Raw genomic sequence first — 27,171 nt, 5'->3', positions numbered from 1 at the left:
TGTTACACAGATAATGCTAGTGAAAATGGTGTCCCAAAACGTTTAGCTCCACCTCAGGAGAATCAATGGTCTTCACATCTACTTGGCTAGTATGGCCTCATTTGCATATTTAGAAAAAAAAGCACATAACTTTTAAAATAATAAAAGTTTTGGGACACAATTTTTACTAACATTATCAGGGTGAAAGCGCCTATTAGATTAGGTAGGAGATTGGATATTACTAAACTAGTGACCGATCCTCTTTAAAGTGAACAGTCACTAGGAAAAGTTTTTTAGATTGGCACTTTAGTTAGTGAGTACAAGGAAATCTCTTGAAATATGCAAATTGTTAGACAAATAGTGCTCTACATATGCCAACAAGCATATAAGGCCTAGTTCAGTTCCGTTAGGGGCGCACAGCATGCTGCGCTATTGTTTCCGTTTAGACAAACATCATGACGGAAACCTCCCTTAGAATCCGATAAAGTCAATGGATTCCATCGGGCGACAATGAGGACAGTCATCCAATGGAACAGACTCTTCCGGTATTTTCGTTGTTCTGCTGCTCTAGCGGAGCAGAACAATGGAAACACTGACACAGATGTAAACAAGGAATTAGGTGGATCCAGGAAAAAATAAAATATATAAATATATTAAAACTTAAAATTATATACAAAATATTAAGCCAGGTTCCCACTAGCAGTAGAAGAGCGCACCCCATTATACATTAGTACCTAGTGAATGTCTGGATGTAATGGTAAGTTGAGTGTACGTTTTGAAGATAGAATAGAACGGACTATAATTTTCTGTAAAGGTTCCCAGGCAATTCATGCAAACATTTCCAAGAACTAGGAGCCGTTTGAAAGAAGAAACCCACAGATCTCCAAATCAACAGGAAAACAGAAAATTGAAACTTTGGTGGATAGGCGAGTGTCTTCCAAATCGATGTTCAGCTTTTACCCAAAAAAAACAAAAAACAAAAAAAAAAAACGATTTAATGTTTATAAAAGGCAAATTCTACATCTAGGCGACAGGAATAGTAATATAATCGGCTATATAATAAATGTAACACTACTTAGGAAAACACATGTAGAGAGTACTTTGGGATATTGGAACTGTGAGCACTCAATACCAAGCAGCAGCTGCAAAATAATATATAATCTTTCACAGGGCAAAAAAAAATGTTAAACTACAAATCTCTTGTAAGGAGTAGGGTTGCACAATGCATCGAAATTTCTATACCGTGCACGCTCAAACGGTTCAATACCGTTAATTCATGTATTTCGATACACATCTGTGCTACCGCACAGCTAAGTACAGTAACACATGAATGTTGTTAGAGCGGGGCTGTGGCATACAACCATTGCCCGGCTCCAGAGTCCTGACAAGTGTGCGCGCGGTCAGAATGATGTGATGCGACCAGTGCTGCACTAATGAGCGCCGGCACTGAAGATCGAACATGGCGGGCGCACTGCAAAAAAAAACAAAACATTTTCCCTGTCTTCAGTGCCTGCGCTGCAGCTCATTAGTGCAGCGCCGGCTGCATCTACTCATGCTGACCGCGCAGTTGTGAGGAGTGGGGAAATGCCTGTATTACACAGCTGCGCTCTAACGGTGGAGAAAGATCATGGAAACCTCTCATCTCCGCCGCCATTCCCCTGAATGCTGCGATCAAAGCTGATCGCAGCATTCAAGGGGAAAACGAGAAGGGGGGGTGACCTTTGAATCGCATCACAGGAAAACCCAGTGACGCGATCAAGGGACATACCATATATGGGCAGACAGCCCAGGGTAAATTGAAGGACCCAAGGGCTGTCTGACTATATTTCCTGTTAGGGTATACTTAGGTATGTCCTAACTGCCTGTGTACTATCAGTCTATAGATCTATGCCAGGACATTAAAGTTTCAAAATAAAAAAAAGTAAAAAGAAATAAAAAAAGTAATGTTAAATGAATAAAAAAAAAAAAATACACACATTCTTGATCATAAACATTAAAATAAGCCTCAATACATAAAATACACACATTCGGTAATGTCGCGATGCGAATAAAAAAAATGTATGCGTAATTTATGATGTTTATGCAGTTATAGAAAAAATAAAAACTGCTTTCTTTCACTTTTGTAGCTCCATGTGCCTCACATTAATAGTAATTAACTCCATCATGTACCTCAGACATTAACCCAATGTTGTCCATTATGACTGAGGAACATGATGGGGTTAATTACTATTTCTGTGAGGCACATGGAGGTTCAAAATTCATCACACCACATGCCACACGTCAGAAAACTGAAGAACTGTTTTTTATTCTTATTGTTGGCAAAGTATCGTTTTGGTATCGAGTATCGCAATACTACACAAAGTATCGGTATCAAAGTCCAAATTCTGGTATCATGACCTTAGTAAGGAGTTGGACACCACATTGTAAAAAATTAAAAAAGGACACCAAATTAAAAAGGAAATGTAAGACTTTCACAATGTCAGACTGGAAAATTTGTGTTTGTTCAGCTTGGAAACAAAATGTCTTAGGCACCATGCACACGAACGTGTTTTTGCGGCCGCAGTTCACCCGCAAATCTGCAGGTGAATTGCGGTCCTGTTCATTTCTATTGGCCCATGCACAAGACCGTGGTTTCCACGGTCCGTGATTTGCCCAGGAGACTGGATAGGACATGTCTTATTACGGCCGTGTTTTGCGGTCCAGGCTCATAGAAAGGAATGCACGCGACCATGTGCACGGCCTGCGAGTGGCACTGTGCGGCCGTCCGAGCCAAAAATCATGGCCGTGCACACTGCTACGGTTGTGTGCATGAGGCCTTAGGCCCCATGCACACGAACGTGCTTTTGTGGCCACAATTCCCCAGAAAATCCACGGGAGAATTGCAGCCCTATTCATTCCTATGGGCCCATGCACACGACCGTGGTTTCCACGGTCCGTGCATGGCCCAGGAGCCTTGTCCGCAGAAAGAACGGACATGTCTTATTACGGCCGTGTTCTGCGGTCCAGGCTCATAAAAAATAATGGACCACGATTTGCGAGCGGCTCGCGGATGACACTCAGCGGCCGGCCGACCCGAAAATCACGGCCATGCATATGGCTACGGTTGTGTGCATGAGGCCTTATAGGTGATCCTCAAACTCCCAGGCGCAATTTAGTTTGAAGGGGAGTTTTCAACTTACGCGTTTATGGCGTATTCTCGGGATATGAAATAAATGCTTGACAGGTACAGGTTTCTCCTCTGCTTGCTAGGCCCTTTCCATAATCCCTAGAATCCAAATGGCGAGAGCCGCTCGTGTAATTTTCATAAAATTCAGTGGAGAGAATAAATCTGCGAATTTAGGTCAGGGGCACAGGAGGTGTGACCCGCACATATCTGCCATTTATGACTTATCCTGTGAACATCATAAATTATTGGGACTACCTGTGACAGATGTCCAATTATAGACTTTCAGGCTAGGACTACATGGTGAAACAACTCTTCCCTAGTGGAAGCTTTTGTGAAAGTTGCTAGGTTTGTTGCGAAATATTCACACAAGGATTAAATGAAGTAGACATGTTTTTGTTTTGTTTTTAATACAGTTCTCTCGTTCGGATGCTGAATTTTCACACTTTTTTTCCTTTTAACAGGGCCTTTATGATACCATTCATTACACAATACACATATGCAGTGACTTAGAAGGTTAACACAAAGCAAACTGACAGCAAACACAGAAGTGGGGCAGTTTCTAGTTACTGTATACATGTACAGAGAGTAAGGTTTCAGTGTGGTGACGTTTGTTGCACTCCAGCTATCACCTGACTGACATATACTGAAGCCACCGTAAATAATGGCTGCTAATTCTCATTTCATGACTCATCTTCAGCAGACCTGTAACTCGGACCGAGATGTGGATTGTGGTGCATGAGACTTCTGGGAACTAATTAGACATCACTGGCATACCCGGCAATACATACCCCACACTTGTAATACCACATAACTAGCAATATATACACCATTAAAGGGGTTGTCTCAAAACAAGATATTATAGAATAGTTATGTCAGACTGGGGGACTTCAATTGAAACCACCCTCTATTAGCCAAAGCAGAGAGAGCGGCTCTTGCTTTGGCAAATCCGACCCACCCACGTAATCCATGATAAATATGGGACAACCCCTTTAACCACATTTAGCAAAATCCCATTCACACATGGCAGAGAAAATCTGAATGGATTTTAAGGCATGTTGTCAATTTTGAAATCCATAGCATGAACTATATGTTTCAGAAATCCATGGTGGGAACCAACGATTGTTATAATAGGATAGGCATATTAATTTGCCTGTACCATAATCTGTAGCTGGATAACCTCTACTCCTATGCAAGCGACGCTATGGTTTCTATTTACAGCCTTTTCTATGGAGAAAACATGCTGGCAAAGTTTGGTAGTTTACATTCAACTAAGTATATGGTTTGCCGACACCCACACATTACACCCACTTTCACTTCTTATATCTTGCATCAGCAAATCTAAAGTTCTCCTCATCGGGTGATTTCCTAAATGTCAGCTTATTTTCGAACGGTGTAAAAATCATTTTTACATTTACCATGATGCACACGCAAACATGCAAACACACAATTCACCGCAGATTTTCAACAACTGATTTCATTGCAGAAAATCCGCAGCGTATTACAGTAGCAGCAGAGTTGATGAGGCTTGAACAAATCTCACTTACACACAGTGGAAAATAATCAGCCAAGAAACCGTTCATAAATTGACCTGTGGTGTGGGTTTTTAATCTGCAGCACGTCAGTTTATGGGGCTGAATCACTGTTCTGCTGCTGAAATTCCCTATTGAATTCAATATAGAGGTAAAACCCACAACAAAGTTATGTGCTGTGATTTTTGCAGCGGAAATGCTGCGATTCCGCCACACACACTTTTTTTTTTATTTAAAAATTAATTTAAAAAAAAGCTTATACTTACCCGGCCTTTGTCATAGCGACATGATCCTCTTTTCTGAGTGCAGCCCAGCCTCCTGGGATGAGGTTTCATCCCATGTCATTCATAGGCTTCAGCTGTCACATGGACTAAAGAGTCATCCCAGGAGGCCGGGCTGTACTCTGAGTAGAGGGACGCGTCGCCATGATAGCGCCTGGATGGCAAGTATAAACTTTTTTTTTCCCTGCAGTATTTCTGCAGCGAACCTTCCGCCCAAAAGACTACCACAATTTGGTTCAAGTTTTTCAGGCGGAATTCCCTGGGCTTTCCAGGACGGATAGTGTACTTTTACGCAGCATATCCGCCCATGTCTTCCCTACCCTTAAGGGATTATCCCAATTAAAAGACATTTAAGTCATAGTGGTCTGATAGGTGCGGGTCTCAGCGGTGGAACCAGCACCTACGTGGAGAATGGGGATTCCCTGACCCCCATCCCACCTGGTGAGTGGAGGATGAATGAAGAGATGACCATGCATTTGCATGACACTATTTATTTCTATCGGATTTATGGAAACAACCCAGCAGGTGTGCTCAGCTTTTTCCTTGACTCGCATAGAAATGAATGGAGGAGACTTCCAGGGCGGGGCATGGCCTATGGCCGCTTTTAGCATCGGCTACTAACGGCCTCTCTTATCTGCGGCACATCGGTGCCATCCAGGTCCCAGGCACCGCTGGCTGGTCGTCCCTGGGATCACGGTGTGTAGGGGAGACGGAGGAGCCTCCCATTCTTGGCTCCTGTTTGCCGCTTGCTTCATGAGAGGAACACTCACTTTCAACTTTTATTCCCGGCATGGCTGAGAGTTAAAGGTGGCGACCGCATCCGCATTTTTGAAGATCCGGTTCTGGCTCGGAGACCGCTTCACCTGGAGGACCGCGATGCTGAGTGATATGCACCTGTGTTGCCAGGGAATATGCCCGACTTTCATTGGACATGTGCACGTTAGCCCACGGTTGCGAATTGTTGCAGACAACGTTCAGTTTGCTTGATTGACAGTAACCTTGCTGTTCTTAGCCTGGATTGCTGTTACTGTTGTTCATCTAATTCACCTGTTTTGGTTTTACTGCTGGTCTTTGATGTATTCTCTCCTCTTGCAGACTCCTGGGTGCACGACTCCAGCAATTGCTGACACCTCTATCTAGGCTACACATGCGGCTCGCTGGGACCGCGTGGAGTGGCGTCTGGATTGCATCTCTGCTGATCCAGAACTTCCTACTAGACACAGGAGTAGTACCACACATACATTGACACCTGACACTTATCACACATCACTACATTCAAAATTCCTATCATGAAACATTGCAGGCCTAAACACGTCTCTGAGGAGACGGAAAGTGCTTAACCACCTCAAGAGACTCTCCCTATTTCTGCAGGACACTCACTGGAGACTGGGCACCCATGGGAAATTGATGATCCCCTGGTTGGGCGAATGTCATTCCGACTCGCACTCTTCTTCGAGGAGAGAGGCGATCCTTTTTAGAAAAACAAGCTAGAATAATCCATTAGTGACCCCCAAGGCAGATACATTATCTTGCGCATCACGGTGGAGGGCACTTCCTATTTATTGGTTAACGTATACGCCCCTAACCAGGAACAACACGTCTTTTACAAGGAGGTTCTTCAGGTAATTTTGGGTCTCCAGCACGTTGACTTAATCATTAGCAGGGACTCCAATTTAGTCCAAAATGTCTTTATGGATCTCTCCCCACCAAACCCCCAAACCAAAATTGCTGCGTCTTCCTTAGAGTTTTTATATGTGGACGTAAACTACAGTTTGGGCACGCTGCAGGGCTCAGAAGGGAGGGAGCGGCATTTGAAGCGCAGATTTTGCTTAGTGGTAGTTTTGTTTGGGGTTTTGCTGGTATTTCAGTTTATAATGTGAGGGCATATGTAATCTGTGAGGGTACATCAGGGCATAATAAGAGGGTATAATAATGCGGTAAATAAATAAGATTTCATAGATATGTGGCCAGTGTCGCACTGATAAATGGTGCCAGATGTTATCCATTTTGGATACGATCGCTTTTGATCGCTGCATCTCAGGAGTTAATCGGCCAGATCGGAGCCTAGCTCCGGTCCTGGCCGTTACAGCAGGGTGTCAGACAGGTGATACCCGGTGGTGATAGCGCTGGCTCAGCTGAGCCAGCGCCATCACATACACCGTCTCAGGGAGCTGTGATTTGTCAGTCTGCTGTGACTGACCAATCACAGCAATCGACGGCCGGGGACCGCTGCGATTGGTCCCCTGCCGTCTTACTGTGCCGATCAATGGTCATAAACAGTTGACGGCACAGTTCTGTCACCCTGTCCTTTGACAGTGTGAGTTTTTAGCCAGGACGCAACGGTACCTTAGAGCACTGCAATACAGGATGTACCGGTGCGTCCTGGTGAGGTAAGGGGGTTAAGCTTTTTCTGAACAAACTCTCGTACTTATTCAAGATGGATTGAATGGAGTCGTCTCTCCATAAAAGAACTCCAAGTGGAACAGTTCTTTGCCACATGGGAAACCTTCATCTCCCTACTTCCACAGAGAGTTAGGACGGATATTAGGAACTGCTTTCAGTACACTATCTGGTTTCAGGAACAGATACTTCTAGGAAACACACCAGTGTGAGGGTGTACGGGGTTCTGGAGTGATGGAGGTGTTGGTGGGAGTCGTGCACTCAGTTGGGGTGTCGTCTTCTCTCAGATGTTCCTGCAGCATTTACAGTGGCGTGGACAGAGATGGGCGGCTGGCCCCCATCCCACCTCAGATGATGAGGATGAGGAGGACTGGAGAGGGCCGCACACACTTCTCCATTCATTCTCAGTCTAGATGCGGGGGCCTCCTAATCAGGCGGGCCAGAGGACCTCCATACTGGAGATCAGACATTTATGGCCTATCCCATGGTCATAAATGTCTATGTCGGGAATACCCGTCCTTTAAAGAGAACTTCACAGGCTTCACAAACCCTGTCTCACGTAATAACTCCCTCCGTTATTTACATATTGGTGCCGTTATATTTGGCGCCCAATATGTAAATAAGCCCATGAACAGTCAATGGGGCGTTTCTAACTAACTAAAAAGCAAGGGGGCGTGATGTCTTCGCTCTGACACTGTCCAATGAGCTGCGAACAGTGCCAGGCTGCAGGAGAGAACACAGCTCTAGCCGCCCTGACACTGTCCGCAGCCGATTGGACAGTGTCAGAGTGAAGACATCACGCCCCCTTGCCTTTTAGTTAGTTAGAAACGCCTCATTGACTGTTCAGGGGCTTATTTACATATCGGGCGCCAAATATAACTGCACTGATATGTAAATAACGGAGGGAGTTAGAAAAATAATTTTATGTGAGACAGGGTTTGTGAAGCCTTTCCTATAACATGCTGCACATGTTTGGGGAGGTGAAATGTTCTCTTTAAGGGACTTCCTCATTATTTGCTAACATGTGACATCAATGTCTAATTAGTGGGAGGGGAGTTCCGACCCATGTGACAAAGAAGGGGGGGGGGAAGCACTTGTCACATTTGTTTATTATTGGGGTATTCCCATCTTACACATTTATGGCATATCCTCAGGATGTACCATAAATGTGAAATAGGTGTGGGTTCCAGGAGGTACCCGTACCTATGTGGAGAATGTAAATCCCCTGACCACCATGGTAAGGCAGCTGCTGGATCCAGGTGCAGAATAAATGGATAGGGGAGCGCTCATTGTCAAGGCTCTCTCCATTCTTTTCTATGTAAGTTATGGCAGCAGTCTAGAAAATCCTGTGGATATGCCATTAATGTCGGAGATGGGAATAACCCTTTAACAATAAGTGGCACTTGCATTCTGCTGATAAGAGGGAGAGAATCTGTGGGGAACAGTATTGACCTTACCTGCTCTATCCTATTAGCCCTCATTTCCACATGCCAGGCGCTTTTTTTTTTGCAACAGTTTCCGAAACAAAAACGTGAACAAAGCCTAAGCCAAATTGCTCCTACTTGTAAATTCTTCCGAAACTGTACTTTGAAAAAGAATAAAATGTATTATTCATAGACCTCACCTGTTCAAGAAAGCATTTCCAAAGCTGTTTAATTTTCTAAATGGTTTTTTAGGGTCAACAACCAATGCGTTTCCTGGTATACTCCCTTCTTGCTCGCCGTACATCACAGCAATGAATGAATCAGTGGTGGGCTCTGGTCCTATCCGCATTCCTGGAAAGTCTTGTTCTAGCAGGTATCTGGGAAACAAGGGGAGAACAATAAACTATTAATATGCAATGATTACAACTCAGGAATCCTGATAACAGAACTATTCATATATGGTATTGTGCAGCAACCAGCGAGGGAAGTGGAAAGACTTGAATAGCGGGTATAGAATTGTGGTGCTAAATTCACAATTAGAAGACATAAAAATAATCATGTCAGTGCAACTGTGACCAGAGAGCGCAGCATCAGTATAACGTACAGGCCATCCCAGCAGCTCACCAAATGACAATCTAAAAAGTCTTCAGATACATACCATGGCAAGGTGTATATATATATATATATATATATATACGCAGCTAGAAGTCATCTCACGTAAATACTGCAATGTAATTGGGGTTCCACTGGGAGCCATACCACAACCTCAGCAGAGACTGCATGATAATACATGCAGTTTTCCTATGATTGTGGTTCTAATTTTTTGTCAAATACCGCTCTAGATGGTGATTGCAGCGCAGTAACAGACAGAGCCCCTTCCCTCTGTTAAAGTCCTTAGGTGTTGTTGTCGCTATTGACCGTGGCATCTAAAAAGTTAAATTGTCCGGACCGGACTTATTCTGGCCGTTACAGCGGGAAGTCGCATGAATAACCTGCTAGTTGCGATATAATATTACGTCATGGGATGGGAAGGAGTGAAAATTCTTATAGGAGTCGCCATTTAGCGGTTTGGGAAGGCTGAAGGACAAGTCTGTCTCATGCATGCAGCGATTCATTCCCCGTTCCCAGTTTTGAACCCCGAAAACGAGTGATCGATAGACATTTACATGTAGGGTATTATTCACACATTTATTTAGGTGCGGTTAAAACGGCATACGTTTTTACTGTGATTTAGTGCATTTTTTGTGGTTGCGGTTTTTTCAGATGCGTTTTTTTTAACTGCACAACTACATGTGACTATACCCTTATACTGGATTCACACAGGATGAAAATGCTGCAGATTTTTCACACGGGAAAATCCGCAGCGTATTACAGTCCTAGCCATTTGGAAGAGATTTGAATACATCTCATCCACATGCTGCTGAACATTTTCTGCACGGAAAACAGATCGTGCTGCAGATTTTCAAAACTGCAGCATGTTCATTCTGTTCTGGATGTTCACTGCGGATATCAGCCTTTTCAATATGCGTATTTTGTTGCTGAATGTCTGAAGAAAAATCTGCAGCATTTCCATTCCATGTAAACCCAGCCTTAGGAGGAGTTCACACTGAGTTTTTTTTATGCGAACACCGCCAAAAAATGGGTGAAAATACCTCCCATTCATTTTAATGGGAGGCGTTTTTTTTCCTGCGAGCGGAAAAATCGGCTCGCGGGAAAAAGAAGGGACATGCCCTATCTTCGGGCGTTTACGCCTCTGACCTCCCATTGACATCAATGGGAGGCAGAGAAAGCGTATTTCGCAGCGTTTTTCGCCCGTGGCCATTGAGCATCACGGGCATAAAACGCTGCGAAATACGCTTTCTTATAAAATAAAAAATAAAATAAAAAAAAATCGGTGTGCAGGCAAGGGAAAATCTGCCTCAAAATTCAAAACGGAATTTTGAGGCAGATTTTCCTCCTGCAAAAAACTCAGTGTGAACCCAGCATTAGGCTAAGTTCACACAGAGTTTTTTTTACGTGGAAACCGCGCCAAAAAGCTCGTCAAAAACGGCCCGAAAATGCCTCCTGTCGATTTCAATTTGAGGCGGGGGCGGTTTTCTCCCGTGAGCAGTACAACCGGCTCGCGGGAGAAAGAAGCGACATGCCCTATGTTCGGGCGTTTCCGCCTCTGACCTCCCATTGACTTCAATGAGAGGCAGAGAAAGCGTATTTCGCGGCGTTTTATGCCCGCAGCGCCCGATGGCCGCGGGCGAAAAACGCAGCGAAAATCGGCGTGCAGGGAGAGGAAAATCTGCCTCAAACTTCCAAACTGAATTTTGAGGCAGAAATTCTGCCTGAAAAATACTCCGTGTGAACATAGCCTTACTCTCAAGTTCTTTGTGGTGTACACCATAATCTACTGACATGATTCGAGCCATCGCTTGGGGTAACTCAAGAGCCTGGATTTTGTTCCACAAAGCAATCGGTGGCCATAACGGTGTCACCCAGAAACAGATGAAGGAATAAATGAGTAATGATTGAGGGTAGCAACTCCCAAGCTAAAGCTCTACAACAATGAACTCCCAGTAACCTTTGACTGTAAAAAATAAAGAACCACAAACGCAGACGTTGCACTTTAGGGAGGGAACGGTTTATACTGCATATCTAGCAGTTCACCTTCCTCCACCAAACGTTAAGAATCCTGTGAACTAAAATGTCCTGATCCTGAACTCCAGCACACGAGATCAGTCTTCCTATAATAAATACTTATTCCATTAATCTAAACAAGCCCCTCACTTCTGTCAAGCACTAACAATGCCTATTCCTGTCTAGAGGAGCATGGAAGTTCACCAGCAAAAAACAAGTCCTGAGAACGCTGGCTTTATATACCCGAGGAAGTGTCAATCTTCAGCTTTGTGCATTATCTGAAGTCAAATGTCCTGGTCTAAAGGATATGACTAATTATAGTGCAGAGAATACAATTTGGTGGCAGCAGCGAGTTTGGATCAAGAGGGCGAAAAACCACTCAATAATAAAACTAAAGCTTCATGCACACGACTGTAGTTTTGCTGCCGCATACTATCCGCAATTGCAGAGCCGTATTCGAGGAAAGTATAGAACACATGCTATCCTATGGGCCAGTGCACACGACCGTGGTTTCCACAGTACGAGCCGCAAAAAAAACGGACATGTCATACAGTCCGCAATTGTGGCTCATTGAAATGACTGCACATCTTGTGTGTGCACGGTCCGTGATTGCGGACAGCCCACGGATGACACCCTGCTGCCGTGCACATAGCTACAGTCGTGTGCAGGAGGCTTATAGATGGACTTTCCCAGTTTAATTTCTAGGAGGAAAACAGAAAACATGATGGCGGGGGCAGGGTTTTTTTTCATTCCCTCCTCACGACAATGGCGCAATAGCAGCCACATCATCATCATTCACTGCGGATATAAATATCACAAGCTTATAAGGCTGTGTGCACACTGCATTTATAGCAAATAATTTATGTGAGATAGGTTGTTTTTTTTTTTACCGTTTTGGGTCTGTTTTTTTACGCAATTTTTGTAATTGCATCAAAAATCACTGCGGCTTTTACTAAAATGGAACGGTTTTATGCCAATTATGAAAATCGCTGCAAGGACCCTCTTGTGAATGTACCCACACATTACGATACTGACCTCTCCTGGTATTTCCATAGCGGCGTGTCCCTCTTCCTCCACCTGGTATCACATGCTGCAACTGTCACATGGAAGAAAAAAAGTCATCCCAGGAGGTCGTCAGCACTGAAGTGTCGCTATAGAAGACCAGAGGCGCTAAAAATTTTCTTTTTTTTCTCACCTCATCTGGTGTCTGCGTCAGCAATTTTGTCCAAAAATTCCCTGCAGTACCTGGGATAGTTTTCTGCAGCAAATCCGACACATGGCATGTATTTAATGCGTAAAAAAACAAACAAAAAAAAAACACATGATTTAAGCTTCCCATTGACATCAATGGAAAAGCACCTTTAGGATGAGTTCACACGAGACAGATACGCTGTATAAAAGCAAGCAGCGTATCCTGTTAACTGCAGAGAATTTCGTGCGAAAAGCCAGTTTTTCGCCCGGGATGTCCACTGCGGAAAACTGCAGCGCTTAGCGGGCCTGCTAGCAGAACGGCCTCCTGGGATGGCGTTTCATCCCAGGAGACCGCTGAAGCCTGTTTTTTTGCAGAGTGATCATTGCGAACCCGCTGCACAAAAAGCAACTGCTATTTGTTGTGGGATTTAGCTCCCCATTGAATTCAAATGGGGAAAAAACCCGCAACAAATAAGCAGCGTTTACGCAAAAATAAATCGACATGCTGCAGAATAAAAACTCTGCACCGCAGGTCAATTTATGAGCGTTCTTTTCTGCTCTTAAGCAGCGTATGGATGACATTTGTTCACAACGCATCTAAATTGCTGCTACTGTATTACAATGCCGATGTTCTGCAACAAATTTTGTTGCAGAAAATACGCAGTATTTTACGCTTTGTGTGAACTCGGGTCTCAGAGCATACAACATTTTTTTTTACATAAAAAAAAAAAAAAAAAAAAGGAAGAAGCACCTAATTCCCATAATCAATGGGAGTCCTAGTTACGCGTCAAAAAACACACACATAGTTGTACGTTATATGCGTCAAAAAAGCAAGACGAAAATACGTAAAAAGCGCCTGTATTTTAAAAAGCGTTTGGCTGAAACGTGATCCCGGGATGAACAGAGAACAGCTGGGGGAACAAGGAGACATTGATATTACAACGCCAGGGGGGTAAATATAGACTTTGGTTTTCAATTTAAACTTGAAAAAGTAGTTTTTTTTCTCCCTTAGGCTATGTTCACACGGGGTATTTTGCCGAGTTTTTTGACGCGGAAACAGAGTCGCAAAACTCGGCAAAAACGGCCCGAAAACGCCTCCCATTGATTTCAATGGGAGGTGTCGGCGTTTTTTTCCCGCGAGCAGTAAAACTGCCTCGCGGGAAAAAGAAGCGCCATGCCCTATCTTCGGGCGCTTCCGCCTCTGACCTCCCATTGACTTCAATGGGAGGCAGAGAAAGCGTATTTCGCGCTGTTTTATGCCCGCGGCGATCAATGGCCGCGGGCGAAAAACGGCGTGCAGGGAGAGGAATATCTGCCTCAAACTTACAAACGGAATATTGAGGCAGATATTCCTCCGGCAAAATACCCCGTGTCAACATAGCCTTAAGATCAGATTTTTTGAGGAATCGTAGCATTTCCACCACAAAAAAACCAAACATTTGCGATCTGTTGCGGCTTTTAACTCCCCAATGAATTCAATGGGGGGGGGGGGGCGAAACCGCAACGATTTAGCAGCCTAAATCGACAGACTGCGATTTAAAAAAGCCTGCCACGCACAAGACTGTAATTTTTAGCCACAATTAGGCTGCATGCACACGATCGTGCCGGTAATTACGACTTGTAATTACGACTTGTAATTCCAGGCGCGGCCGGCCGCAGACAGCCATCCGTTTTTACGAGCCGTGCTTCAATTAAAGTATGTTCAACTTCTATGGCCGCGGACCGTCGTCCTGACTTACCCTCTGACGGCCACGTCCATTGACGAGCGAGTTCCTGGTGGCATCTCCCTCCTGGGAGACGCCGGCACTCACTTCCTGGTCTGGACTCCGTCTCCCACAGGGCGCGCGCGCCCACGGCCTTAAAGGGCCAGTACACGCACAGTTGCAGAATACTGCAATTAGCCCAGAATGCTGCTGGACTATAAAATGGGCTCTGCCCTCTCGATCCTTGCCTGAGCGTGATTGTGTTACCTTTAGTTTGTCATTGCAAATGGTCTCCTAGTGTTTTCCAGTTTCCAGTGTTAGGTCGTGTGAACCCAGCCTATTTTCAGACGTATTGGAGGCGTTTTACGCCTCGAATTACATCTGAAAAAACGGCTCCAATACGTCGGCAAACATTTGCCCATTACTTTCAATGGGCTTTACGATGTACTGTGCCGACGATCTGTCATTTTACGCGTCGCTGTCAAAAGACGGCGCGTAAAATTACAACCTCGTCAAAAGAAGTGCAGGACACTTCTTGGGACGTTTTTGGAGCCGTTTTCTCAGACTCCAACGAAAACAGCTCCAAAAACGGCCGCGAAAAACGTGAGTTGCTCAAAAAACGTCTGAAAATCAGGGGCTGTTTTCCCTTGAAAACAGCTCCGTATTTTCAGACGTTTTTTGCGCTGTCGTCTGAACATACCCTTACTCGTTCCTGCTGCCTGTACCCTGTATCCCATGCTACCGTGCCTCTGTGTAGTCAAGAGTTGAAGTCGTGTTGTACCCGCCGCTGCATCTATTGTGTCGCACCCCGCCGGGTGTTCGTCTACTGTTGGAACCTCATCTTAGCCTGAATCCACCGCTACCGTCTACATTGACTCAAGTAGCCTTTCTGAACTATAGACATTGCATTATACCTGTTTGGCCAGCTGCTATCCCGCTACGGCCCAGTGGGTCCACACCCCGCACCGTGACAGTATGGGAGCACCGTCTGTAAAATGAAAAAAATAGGACGTCCGTAGACATATGGGAAGGTGTCCGTCAGCCATAGAAATGAATGAGCCCATAATTACGAGCGATTTTACAGTCGTGTGCATGGGGCCCGACGGATCCGTAACTGCAGATAAAAATACTAATCCATTCATTTCTATGGACCACGGACACCTTCCCATATATTTACGGGTAAGTGTTCAGGCTGTAGAAATGACCCGCAAAAAATAGGACGTCCTATTTTTTGAATTACGGACCGTGCTCCTATACTTTTTAATGTGAACACGGACCGCAAATGCGCGTGACAGTCCGCAGCCCGTCTGTGCCGTAATCACGGACCGTACACGCAGCTACGGCTGTGTGCAGTGGGTCTGAAAGAGACCTTAGGGTATGTTTAGGGTATATTCACACAATGTTTTCTGTGAAACCATCTGTGATTGATTTCTCAGGTGAACGAACGGTTGTTTATTATTTTGCAGGTAGCAGATGCCATGCGTTAAACTTGCCTTGGTAACAGTCAGAAATGTAATCCACAGAGCAACTGCACAAAATTACTGAAATCTAAAACACAAACAAAAAAAAACACCAGCACCTTTAACAAAATAAGATGCAGGGTTTTTTTTGTTTTTTTATACGCCTCAATGACGTTCCTTCAATAAAAAGAAGAAGTAGCATACGAAGCAACAAAATATGCCCCAGCTAGACCTTGTTCACACAGTGCAGATTTTGCATGTGTTTTTTTAAAGCCAGGAACAGAACTTAAGCAATAAATATATGCGCCATAAAAAGTGTGTCCTGTCCTTGATCAAAAAAAAAAAAACACATACAAAACCTGCATCAAAACCTAATGCAGGTATAATAAATGAAATAGCAATCCCAGCATGATCTGAAAGCCTCCACCTACACATAGGCAAAATTTGCAAACCAAAAGACAACATCTTGGATATGGCTTTCTCATTCAAAACAGTCTATCACACAAGGGACATTATTGTGCGACACCACCCGAAAGAGCCGACACGATGAAGCAGACCAACCAGTCTTCCCATCTAATCCTTGTTAGGGTATGTTCACACGCCCTATTTACGGACGTAATTCAGGCGTTTTACGCCTAGAATTACGCCCGAAAAATGGCTCCAAACATCTGCCCATTGAATTCAATGGGTCTTACGGTGTTCTGTGCAGACGAGCTGTCATTTTACGCGTTGCTGTCAAAAAACGGAGCGTAAAAAGACGCCCGCCTCAAAGAAGTGCATGTTACTTCTTGGGACGTAACTGGAGCAGTTTTTCATTGACTCCACTGAAAACAAGCTCCAATTACGTCCGTAACAGACGCCGCGAAAAACGCGTGCACTTGTAAAACGTCTGAAATTCAGGAGCTGTTTTTGCCTGAAAACAGCTCCATTATTTCAGACGTATTTGGCGTTGCTGTGTGAACATACCCCAACGCTTCATGAGCATCAGAAGTATGACTGGACGGTGTTCTTTATACCCAAACACAGCAAATCTGCCACATAATCCGCAGTGGGTGACTTCCACAGCATGTCCGCAGCGCTTTAAAAGAAAATCCGCACAGAACACATGTGACTTCAGCCTTTGCGTTGTTCACACAGTGCAGATTTTGCATGGTTTCTTTTTTGGGTTTTTTTAAAGTTAAAACCAGGAACGGAACCTGAACTTTAGAAATCTAAAAAAAAGGACATCCTTATAGGTCTGATCTCCTGGATCCAATTCTGGTTTTGGCTTGAAAAATGCATGGAAAATCTGCACTGTGTGAACAAGGCCTAACTCTATAAAGAGACTAATTCCAGGGTGTAGTGTTCACCAAGGGTAAGTGCAAATGATGTGGTATAAACCTCACCCACTATTAAATGCCATATTTTCAAGAAGGCTTATATATAAAAATAAATAAATTGTACAACTACAAAATAGGTTCCCAATTCCCAAAACCAGGAGGTAAAAGTGACCAAGGCTATGGGCAGCAATCGTGGGCACCGAACTGTATGGTGTATTTGGAACTGCAATAATTCACTTCTCCAGTTTCAGTAGATTAGCCCCAGTAGTGGCACATAATACATGTGGTAAATACTTGCTTAGGCCCCATGCACACGACCGTAATTACAGGCCCATAGACTTCTGTTGGCCACGGGTAACTTCCAGTTTGCGTACGGGAAGGTGCCCGGGCCGTTGAAAAATATAGAACATGTCCTATTTCAGGCCGTAATTATGGCACGGGAAGCCCATAGAAGTCTATGGGGCTCCCGTAATCACGGGAGCGTAGCTAGGCAACATCGAGGGATTTCAATTTTTGAATAAAAGAGAAGCAGAGAAAATGGCGTCTGAGCGATCATGTGACATTTCCAGCCCCCTTTTTTTACGGGTCCGTAAATACAGGTGGAATACAGATGACAACGGACCCGTATTTACGGGCACGGGTCTGTAAATACGGGTTAAAAACGTGGGACAACGGGCCTGTATTTACGGCCAGTATTTACCTGAGGGAAAAAAAATACGGTCGTGTGCATGGGGCCTTAGGCCCCATGCACACGACCGTATTTTCATCTATCCCGAAATACTGCTCGTAAATACGGATCCGTAGGCATCCGTATATATGGAAGGGGGTCCGTATTGCATCCGTAAATACGGTCTGTATTGCAGCAGTATATACGGATCCATAAAAAAAAAGGGGGATGCAAACGATATCAGCATGTTGCATAGCAACGCTTCCGTTAATACGGACGGTATACGGATGCACATTCTGTGGAAGAGTCTATGCCGTAATTACTGACAAGAACAGGACAGGTTCTATCATTTTTTTAAGAACGGACACCCATAAATAAAAATACTGAAAAGTGTCCGTGGCCAACAGAAATGAATGGGTCTGTAATTACTGATGAAAAATACGGTCGTGTGCATGGGGCCTAAGATCTCCAGTATGGAGGTGGTTTGGAGCAGTCGTGTTACACATATAGGTGCCGGTATTGGGTACATAGAATTCAATGCTCAGAGACTGAGCGTCCATACCACTGCCGGCCCAGGAATCTCCGCTCAAGGACTGAAGGTTTACCTCATGTACATGACAACACGTTGGTACCAGTCTAGTTTTTAGAACATAGTTACATATTGTAGACAAGTGTGTACCTCAGTTCCTGGCTTCATTACAATTAATCTTCGTCTATGGGTCACAGAGATGGAGAAATATGGGTCCATTTACAGTATTTAACAAAGCAGGTCCTAGGAAAGGACACTTCTCTCTCATGAAGGTGGCACCCCATAACACAAGCGGTCCTCCTACCTCATGAAGGTGGCACCCCATAACACCGGTGGTCCTCCTACCTCATGAAGGTGGCACCCCATAACACCGGTGGTCCTCGTACCTCATGAAGGTGGCACCCCATAACACCGGTGGTCCTCGTACCTCATGAAGGTGGCACCCCATAACACCGGTGGTCCTCGTACCTCATAAAGGTGGCACCCCATAACACCGGTGGTCCTCGTACCTCATGAAGGTGGCACCCCATAACACCGGTGGTCCTCGTACCTCATGAATGTGGCACCCCATAACACCGGTGGTCCTCGTACCTCATAAAGGTGGCACCCCATAACACCGGTGGTCCTCGTACCTCATGAATGTGGCACCCCATAACACCGGTGGTCCTCATACCTCATGAAGGTGGCACCCCATAACACCGGTGGTCCTCGTACCTCATGAAGGTGGCACCCCATAACACCGGTGGTCCTCGTACCTCATGAAGGTGGCACCCCATAACACAAGTGGTCCTCGTACCTCATGAAGGTGGCACCCCATAACACCGGTGGTCCTCGTACCTCATGAAGGTGGCACCCCATAACACCGGTGGTCTTCGTACCTCATGAAGGTGGCACCCCATAACACCGGTGGTCTGCGTACCTCATGAAGGTGGCACACATTACAACACAAGAAGTCGTTACCTGATGAAGGTGGTCTTGCCAGTGCTGTACTGCCCCACCAGCAGGACCATGGGCAGGTTCTTGAAGTCCGCCTCCTCCAGCGCGGGGGAATGGAACTCATGGAAGCGATAATGTTCCTCCAGAGGCAGCAGCTTCCCGGTGTACAGGGACTGCAGGCCGCCGGTAACCGTCTGCAGAACATCCTGAGGTGAACGGCCAGAGCCGCTTTCCTTCCCCAGCCAGCTGAACATGTCCGCGGCTTCTCCTCTACACCAGCAGATAAGCTGTGACTGCGGCTGCCGGGGAGCGCTATGTGCTGCAGGTGTCAGGCAATGAACGCTGCTGTCGGCATGGGCTGAGGAGCTGCGACTTCCTTGTTATCACGAGCAGGGAGGTTACTGCCCGCCTGACAGCGACACGTCACCTAAGCAGCGCTCCGACACCGCCCCGATAACTTCCAGCCGCCAGTCTCCTCCATCTCCCCAGCCCATGACGTCATGTGCAGCGCTTTCAGCACCACAGTGACTCTCCAGCGCTTCCTGCGGCCATTGTGAGTCACTGCAACGTGATGTGAAATTGCAAAACTTCCAGGGAAGTTGTCCAAATGTTTAATTAATTCCCTAATAATTATATGTGATTTCCTAGAAAAAAAAAACATTGCTAATAAATACTCATCCCTAAAATGTGTGAACTTAAAGGGTAACTAAACTTTCAACAAACTTATGACATGTCAGAAGTTTTGATTGTTTCGGATCCACACTGAGCCCCGACCGATCGCTAAAATGAAGCGGCAGAAGTGCTCGGGTGAGCACTGACATGCTTAGTTTCTGATCGGCTTAGCCGATGTAGCAGTGTACGGACTCAATAGAAAGTCTATGGGCCCGTAAACATGACATTGGCTTTCCGAAAAAAGCCAATCAGAAACGAAGCGGCTCAGCGCTCACTCGAGTGCTTCTGTCGCTTCGTTTTAGCGATCAGTGGGGATCTCAGTGCTCAATCCCCAACCGATCAAAACTTCTGACATGTCATTATGACATGTCAGAAGTTTGTTGAAGGTTTAGTTACACTGTAATGAATAACTAATGTGTATATTAAACAGGGGTAGCTAAATAGGCACGGTGGCTCATAGCCCTGGTGTAAACATCATCCTGACACTGAATGGCTTCATGACCCAGCGCTGCGCCTGAAGCTGAAAAGGATTCGACAGGAATGAGCAGGGTAAGTATATGGAGGAGTTACTGTAGTAACAGGGGCACGTGTAGTTTTACCCAAATTACTAGGACGTGGTGACAGGGGTCATGGGTCTGCCTGGCTTTGGGGCCTGGTTACAATTGTGTTTGCTGTGACCAGTAAAGCTACGCCATTGTAATTAATGCCAGAGGCGTAACTTGAAGTTCCTACACCCATATGCAAAATCTGCAAGAGTATGTTCACATGCAGCAGATTTGTTGCAGAAATTTCTGCAACTGAAAATCTGTTCCATATATCTGAATGTTTGTTTTTTTTTGGTGGCAAGCACGTGGATTTTTGCAACTCCTATTCAGATAAATGGGACAATCACAGCAATTTCTGCAAAAAAATCTGCCAGGTGTGAATATACCCTGACATGGCCCTCCAACTTTACAAGCAATTTATATGGTTTTCTCTTATATAGCTGAAGAACCCTTGGGCCACCTCAGGCACCAGTTCCCAGTGACTGTGACTGCAACCTCTGCACCTAGGGTTGCCATTAGGCCAGCATAACACTGGCCCAGCCAGTATTTACACTGGGAAATTGGTCACAGTAATATATATTTATAGGCAAAAGCAAGTCCTGGTATTTTTGCATAATAAAACAGTGTGTACACAGTCACGTTACTTCCTATTTGGATTAGATACTACTCCTTTGCCAGGCTGCCCAGCCCTAGGAACGTCAGCAGCATCAGGACTAGATCAAGTTTTTGATTGGCGATGGCAGAAGATTTCAGTGGGTAAGGCAGCAGAAACATATTTAGAAGCCGGATATACTCTGCCTGCTCCCAAAAAAAAAAATCACACTAATTATGAAGCCATGTCCCCCAAATTATACCCACTATTTACCCATATTGGTGTGTATTTACACATGCCAGTTTTGTGGTGTTTTTTTTTTCCGTGATTTGCACAAAATCCCTGCAAAAAAAAAAACAACTGGCAGGTGTAAACACAAACTTTACCCGGCCAGTATCTTTGAGTGAAAAAAGTGTCAACCCTATTTGCATCTCATATACTTATGACTCTGAAAATGCACACAGTGATGTCATTGCACAGGAATACCATTACAATTATGTCACAAAACAGAGATAATAAACAGAGTGATGTCACAGTACAGGGATAATAAACATTGATGTCACAGTACAGATATAATGAATACAGTGAAGTCACAATGCAGAGATAAGAAACAGTGATATCTGTGTACAGGTATAATAAAGACAGTGATGTCACAATACAGAGATGATGATGATAGAGAAGTAACATCACAAGAATAATAGTTAGGGTATGTGCACACACACTAATTACGTCCGTAATTGACGGACGTATTTTGGCCGCAAGTACCGAACCGAACACAGTGCAGGGAGCGGGGCTCCTAGCATCATATTTATGTATGATGCTAGGAGTCCCTGCCTCTCCATGGAACTACTGTCCCGTACTGAAAACATGATTACAGTACGGGACAGTTGTCCTGCAGAGAGGCAGGGACTCCTAGCATCGTACATAACTATGATGCTAGGAGCCCGGCTCCCTGCACTGTGTTCGGTCCGGTACTTGCGGCCGAAATACGTCCGTTAATTACGGACGTAATTAGTGTGTGTGCACATACCCTTACAGTGATATAGTGCAGGAATACACAGTGATGTCACAAAACTGAAATGAGAAACACATGTCCCAGTACAAGGATAATAAAATACTGTGAAGTCATATTATTGCAGACAGTGATGTCACAGCTAACGGCTAAGGTCCACATTTATGTCACAACACAGAGATAATAAACACACCATCATAATACAAGGACAGTAAACAAAGTGATATCACAGTACAGAGGTTATAAAGACTGGCACTTCCTTATCTGGTAGTGACAACTGAGCCCCCTCTGGCCCTATGGTCCAGGTTGGAATGTAACCTCTGCACCTCTAGTTAAGCCCCTGATTAAGGCCAAGGAAAGTGTGAGCCCCATGACCCTCCAGCTGAGAGAAAACTACAACTCCCTTTATTTTGGGAGCTGTAGTTTGCAATCAGCTGAAGGGCCACTGGGCTATATCTTACAACTATACCAAATTAGTCAATACTGCACCAATTTAAGGCTTCGTTCACATCTGCGCCAGGGCTCCGTTCAGGGGTTACGTCTGAGCTTTCCGTCAGGGGAACCCATGAACGGAACCCTGACTGAAACAAACGGAAAACATAGGTTTCGATTTGAATCACTATTGATTTCAATGGTGACGGATCCGATGCAAATTGTTTCCGTTTGTCTCCGTTGTGCAAGGGTTCTGTCGTTTTGACGGTAGCAATACCGTAGTCGACCATTTTCATAAAGTGATATTTTTTAAATGCGATCAATAGAGGCTGATATATTACTAGCCGTCATTGACAGAATTTTTATTTCATTTCCATTCTACCCTGATTCTGCAAGCAACATCTTTAATCATGCGGAGACAGGTACTGGTAAGTTGGGAACAAACAGGGATCTGTAAAGGGTTCACAGTATACCTGAGACCATTGACCAACCTGCTGGCAGCTGCTTCAAAAAAACGTAATTTTACATTATCCAGATAGAAATTGCCACTATAGTGATTTCTCACTCAACAGCACCACAAACACAATCAGTATGTTTCATTATTTATTATAATTTTTGTAAAGCCACAAAAAAACACATTAATAACTGCTTTTGCATATTTATATTTGTACATAATTTCTCAACCTATGTTCAGGATGAATAATAGTACCACAATTCAGCCCCCAATACACCGGATTTCAACTTTGCATTCTTTTAAAGTAGGTTTGGACTAAAAACCCTGTTCAACAAAGTTGGAGATACAGGGTGCGATATTTCAGGCTAGTGGGACCACTGTGCTGATAGCCCGATTATGGATAGCCAGCTTTAAAATGATCATTGCTCCAAGAGATTTTCCAATATGTTCCATCTCAATGATCTGGATTACGTCTGGTGTAGGTGAAACATCGCAGTGTTTATGGGAAACTTTAGAGCTCATTCACACAGCCATATTACAGCAGGAGCCATATATTTAGAGCCAAGGATGGGATCCGATCTTGTCATTGACCCTAAATATGCGGTTCCTGCATAGATCCTCATAGTATTGATCTCCAGGTTTGTGAATGTGGTCATGTGGGGAAATGTGGTTGAAAATTGACTATCCGCAGCTTCTATCCTGCTATGAATACAGACATCTGGGAAGTTCACCAGTCCCTCCAGGGTTATTGAAAAATTTTTATTTTTTCCTGGTTATTGTACTATAAATTAGGTTGTATTGAACTTTTTTCATTTTCTTTAGTGTTATGCGAAGCTTTGTTGAAAAGAAGGACCATAATGTGACGGTTACAAAAACATAATTTGCAACAGAAAATCTGATGCTTGTCTTATGCCAAGTTTGGCAAAGGTTAGAAATAATTTGGAGGTCATTTACAAAAACTGGCAGTGCCTTTAGAACATCCCTCTCACTATTCTAGTATAATTATGCTCTGATTTTATTTTTACTTTAATGAAAATGTTTACAACGATCATCAACATTTACCAACGAACAAAGTGAGATAAAATAATTGAGATATGAGGCTTGTGGTGGTTGCTGGTGGTTTCGATTTCCTGACTAACAAAATAAAGGCTCTGCAGGGTTAAGGACTAAAAATGGCATTTCTTTGACCTTGTAGGGCAACTATTTTGTTAGGAAAAAAAAATCACAAAAAGCTGAATCATGTTTACCGTGTTAAAAAAACTGTTCATATCTCAGCTTCCTGAACTCTTTCTCCTGGTTGTGACGTGTGAATGAATATATTAATTAGAGTGGAGATAGTGGTGCATATATACGTAGCTTTCATCTGAATCACTCTTTTTTTAACAAAGTTTGTCCATTAAACCTTTTAAAAACTGTTTCTCCATGATTGGCTGCATCCTAAACCGAATGTCAACCTGTAAAAAAGTTCAGCTTTAGAAAAGTTGGGCGTCCTTAGTGGCTGTAAAATATAAAAGATACACCACTCTGTAATATATTTTAATTACCTATTTCCCGCTTTGTCCTGTTGCAATCCTGGGTGTACTTACTACTGGTGTACAGAATTTTCTGGGTAACTAGTCGATTCTGACTACAAACCATCTACTCTGTAGTCAGGTTCAGCAGAAACTATCCTTAGGTCCTACAGAGTACAAGTGATTGATCCTGCGACGGCCTCCTCTCTCAGATGTCACACATCAAGCTGCAGTGGTTGAGAACAACCATCTCAGAATAATGGCATGTCTTAGAAGACATTAAAAGTAGGAAGGAGTGGGCTACATCAGTAGTGGGAGAGAAGAATCTCGCACAGCGAGGGGGATGGAGAGTGTAGTGTATGCTACAATGCCGTCTGATGTGATGAAACCGTGATCATACAGCAGGGTTGAGGCGGGTATTTGTGACACGTACCACTAAATGGGAGCGCTCACTGGGATCCAGTTTAGAATTTTTTAATGAGCCATCTTCAAAAGGTAGAAGTCAGAGCAATATGAAAAAGACTAATGCTCTTATAGGCCCTGGAAATCTAAAATCTAATAAAAAAGAAAAAATATTAAGTGTAACACTGAACCTTCACTTTAAATTCTGGTACAAGCATGTCTTTCTAGCCATGGTATGTGCAAAAATTACTATGCATCTAGTCTTAAAGGGGACTCTAGTAAGATACATAGTAATCCCGTACTCTTGCTTAGTTCCTGCATGGGCTTCTATGGCTATGCTACATTTTTGACTGGAAAATGCTGCTACAAGTTTCTTATTGTTGACTTTACAGGTGTTAAGTCTTCTTTTGAGCTTGAGTTTGGTGCATTTTATGTGAAATATTCCTTGCTTTTCTCCTCTCTACAGCAGTGTGCAGAGCATCTAAGATCAATTCTGTGTTGTTCGAGAGATTATACTGTGTTAATTTCATCAGCCTGTCAAAGTCCCGCTCACTGTAAGTAAAGTTCGTCAGAAAATAGGGGGAAAAGGCTCCCGTAACATCCACATTCCCATCTGACATTTCTTCTGGAGATCTTAACACACCTGAAAGGGCAATTGAAAATTTATTTTATTGTGGAATGGTATAGAACGTGAAGTCAGTAAAGGGTCTTTAGAGAAATGAATCGTGTCCATAACTTTTTAAAAAGAAAAACTGTGTGCCTCAACTTAAAATCAAGCCTACAGTAAAGCAGTGATCCCCATCCACCGGGCCGCGTACCAATACCGGGCCGCGGATCATTTGGTACCGGGCCGCGGTATCTGGTATCCGCCCCGGTGGCCGCAGGGAATTCCGGGTGAAAAACCGCACCAAACTGTGGTGCAGTTTTTTCCCGGAATGTCCGCTGCGGAAAACTTCTAAACATTTAGCCGGCCTGCTAGCAGGCCAGCCTCCTGGGATGAGGTTTCATCCCAGGAGACCGCTGCAGCCAATCACATGGGATGAAAACGTCATCCCAGGAGGCCGGCCCTCTGACATCATCCAGGCTGGCCTCCTGGGCTGATGTTTCATCCCATGTGACCACCGCTGCAGCAGTCGCATGGGATGAAATGTCGTCCCAGGAGGAAGACTTCTGGGTACGTTTTTCTTTTTTCCGGAGTTAAATTTTTACGGCGGAATTGCAATAAGCGCAACAACTGCTATTTGTTGTGGGTTTTACTTCCCCATTGAATTCAGTGGGGAAAACCTGCAATAAATAAGCAGCATTTACGCAAATATAATTGACTTGCTGCGAAATAAAAAACTGCATGTCAATTTCTGAGTGGTTCTTCTGCTTATCATTTACGCAGCGTGTAGATGAGTTTTGTTTTATCTCATTCCCTTTGCTGCTACTGTATTATGCTGCGGATTTTCCGCAACTAATTTAATTGCGGAAAATTCGCAGTATTTTTCGCAACGTGTGAATCTACCCTAACTCCCCCCAACTGCAACACCCCCAATGCCGGTCCCTGGAAATATTTTCTTGCATGAAATTGGTCCTTGGTGCAAAAAAGGTTGGAGACCGCTGCAGTAAAGGCATAAAGAATGTTATAGGTAAAGCATTATCGATCCGCACAACATGACTCTCAAGTCCCATCTGAAGAATTCAAGAATCTCCTGTTGATGGCCTGTGCTCGCTCTCTCTTAGGCTCTGTTCACATCTGCGTTCTTCAATTCTGGAGCCTCCAACGCAGATGTGAACACAGCCTTAAACTCTATAAGGCTGGGTTCACACACACTATTTACGGACGTAATTCGGGCGTGTTAGCCCCGAATTACGTCCGAAAATGCGGCTCAAAAGTGTCTGCAAACATCTGCCCATTCATTTGAATGGGTCTTACGATGTTCTGCGCCGACGGTCATTTTTTTAACGCGCCACTGTCAAAAGGTGGCGCGTAAAAAAGTCGCCCGCGTCAAAGAAGTGCCTGTCACTTCTTCAGACGTAATTGGAGCCGTTTTCCATGGACTCCATGGAAAAACAGCTCCAATTACGTCCGTAATGGACGCAGCGAATGACGCCTGCACATGCCATTACGGCTGAAATTACGGTGCTGTTTTCTCCTAAAAACAGCACCGTAATTTCAGCCGTAACGGACGCTGCCGTGTGAACATACCCTTACACAAATCACTGTCTCCAGCTACTAATGGGTGTAATTGGCTAATAGAAGTGTATTAGGAAATTGTTAAGGGTACGTGCACACGGGCTATTTTCAGCCGTTTTTCGGGCCATAAAAACGGTTGAAAAATCGGAAGCAGAACGCCTAC

General features: G+C 44.3%; 2 protein-coding genes across 2 annotated transcripts in view; both read right to left on the bottom strand.

The window, feature by feature from the left end:
* The window catches only part of EHD4 (EH domain containing 4), a 46,421-nt gene extending 26,706 nt beyond the window's left edge, over window positions 1-19,715 (bottom strand). Inside the window, exons 1-2 of the mRNA XM_075844797.1 lie at window positions 19,234-19,715; window positions 8,980-9,156 (exon numbers count right to left, since the gene is read on the bottom strand). Of these exons, the coding sequence (XP_075700912.1) occupies window positions 8,980-9,156; window positions 19,234-19,463 (407 nt within the window). The 5' untranslated portion in view covers window positions 19,464-19,715. The remainder of the gene's footprint in view (window positions 1-8,979; window positions 9,157-19,233) is intronic.
* A 5,058-nt stretch (window positions 19,716-24,773) lies between these two features.
* The window catches only part of LOC142664439 (cytosolic phospholipase A2 delta-like), a 33,319-nt gene continuing 30,921 nt past the window's right edge, over window positions 24,774-27,171 (bottom strand). Inside the window, exon 20 of the mRNA XM_075843504.1 lies at window positions 24,774-25,472. Coding sequence (XP_075699619.1) covers window positions 25,225-25,472 — 248 coding nt within the window. The 3' untranslated portion in view covers window positions 24,774-25,224. The remainder of the gene's footprint in view (window positions 25,473-27,171) is intronic.

The sequence above is a fragment of the Rhinoderma darwinii genome, chromosome 12, assembly GCF_050947455.1.
Source record: "Rhinoderma darwinii isolate aRhiDar2 chromosome 12, aRhiDar2.hap1, whole genome shotgun sequence".
NCBI lineage: Eukaryota > Metazoa > Chordata > Amphibia > Anura > Rhinodermatidae > Rhinoderma > Rhinoderma darwinii.
The sequence above is the reverse complement of the archived record's forward strand: the minus strand, read 5'-3'. Positions and strand labels throughout refer to the sequence as shown.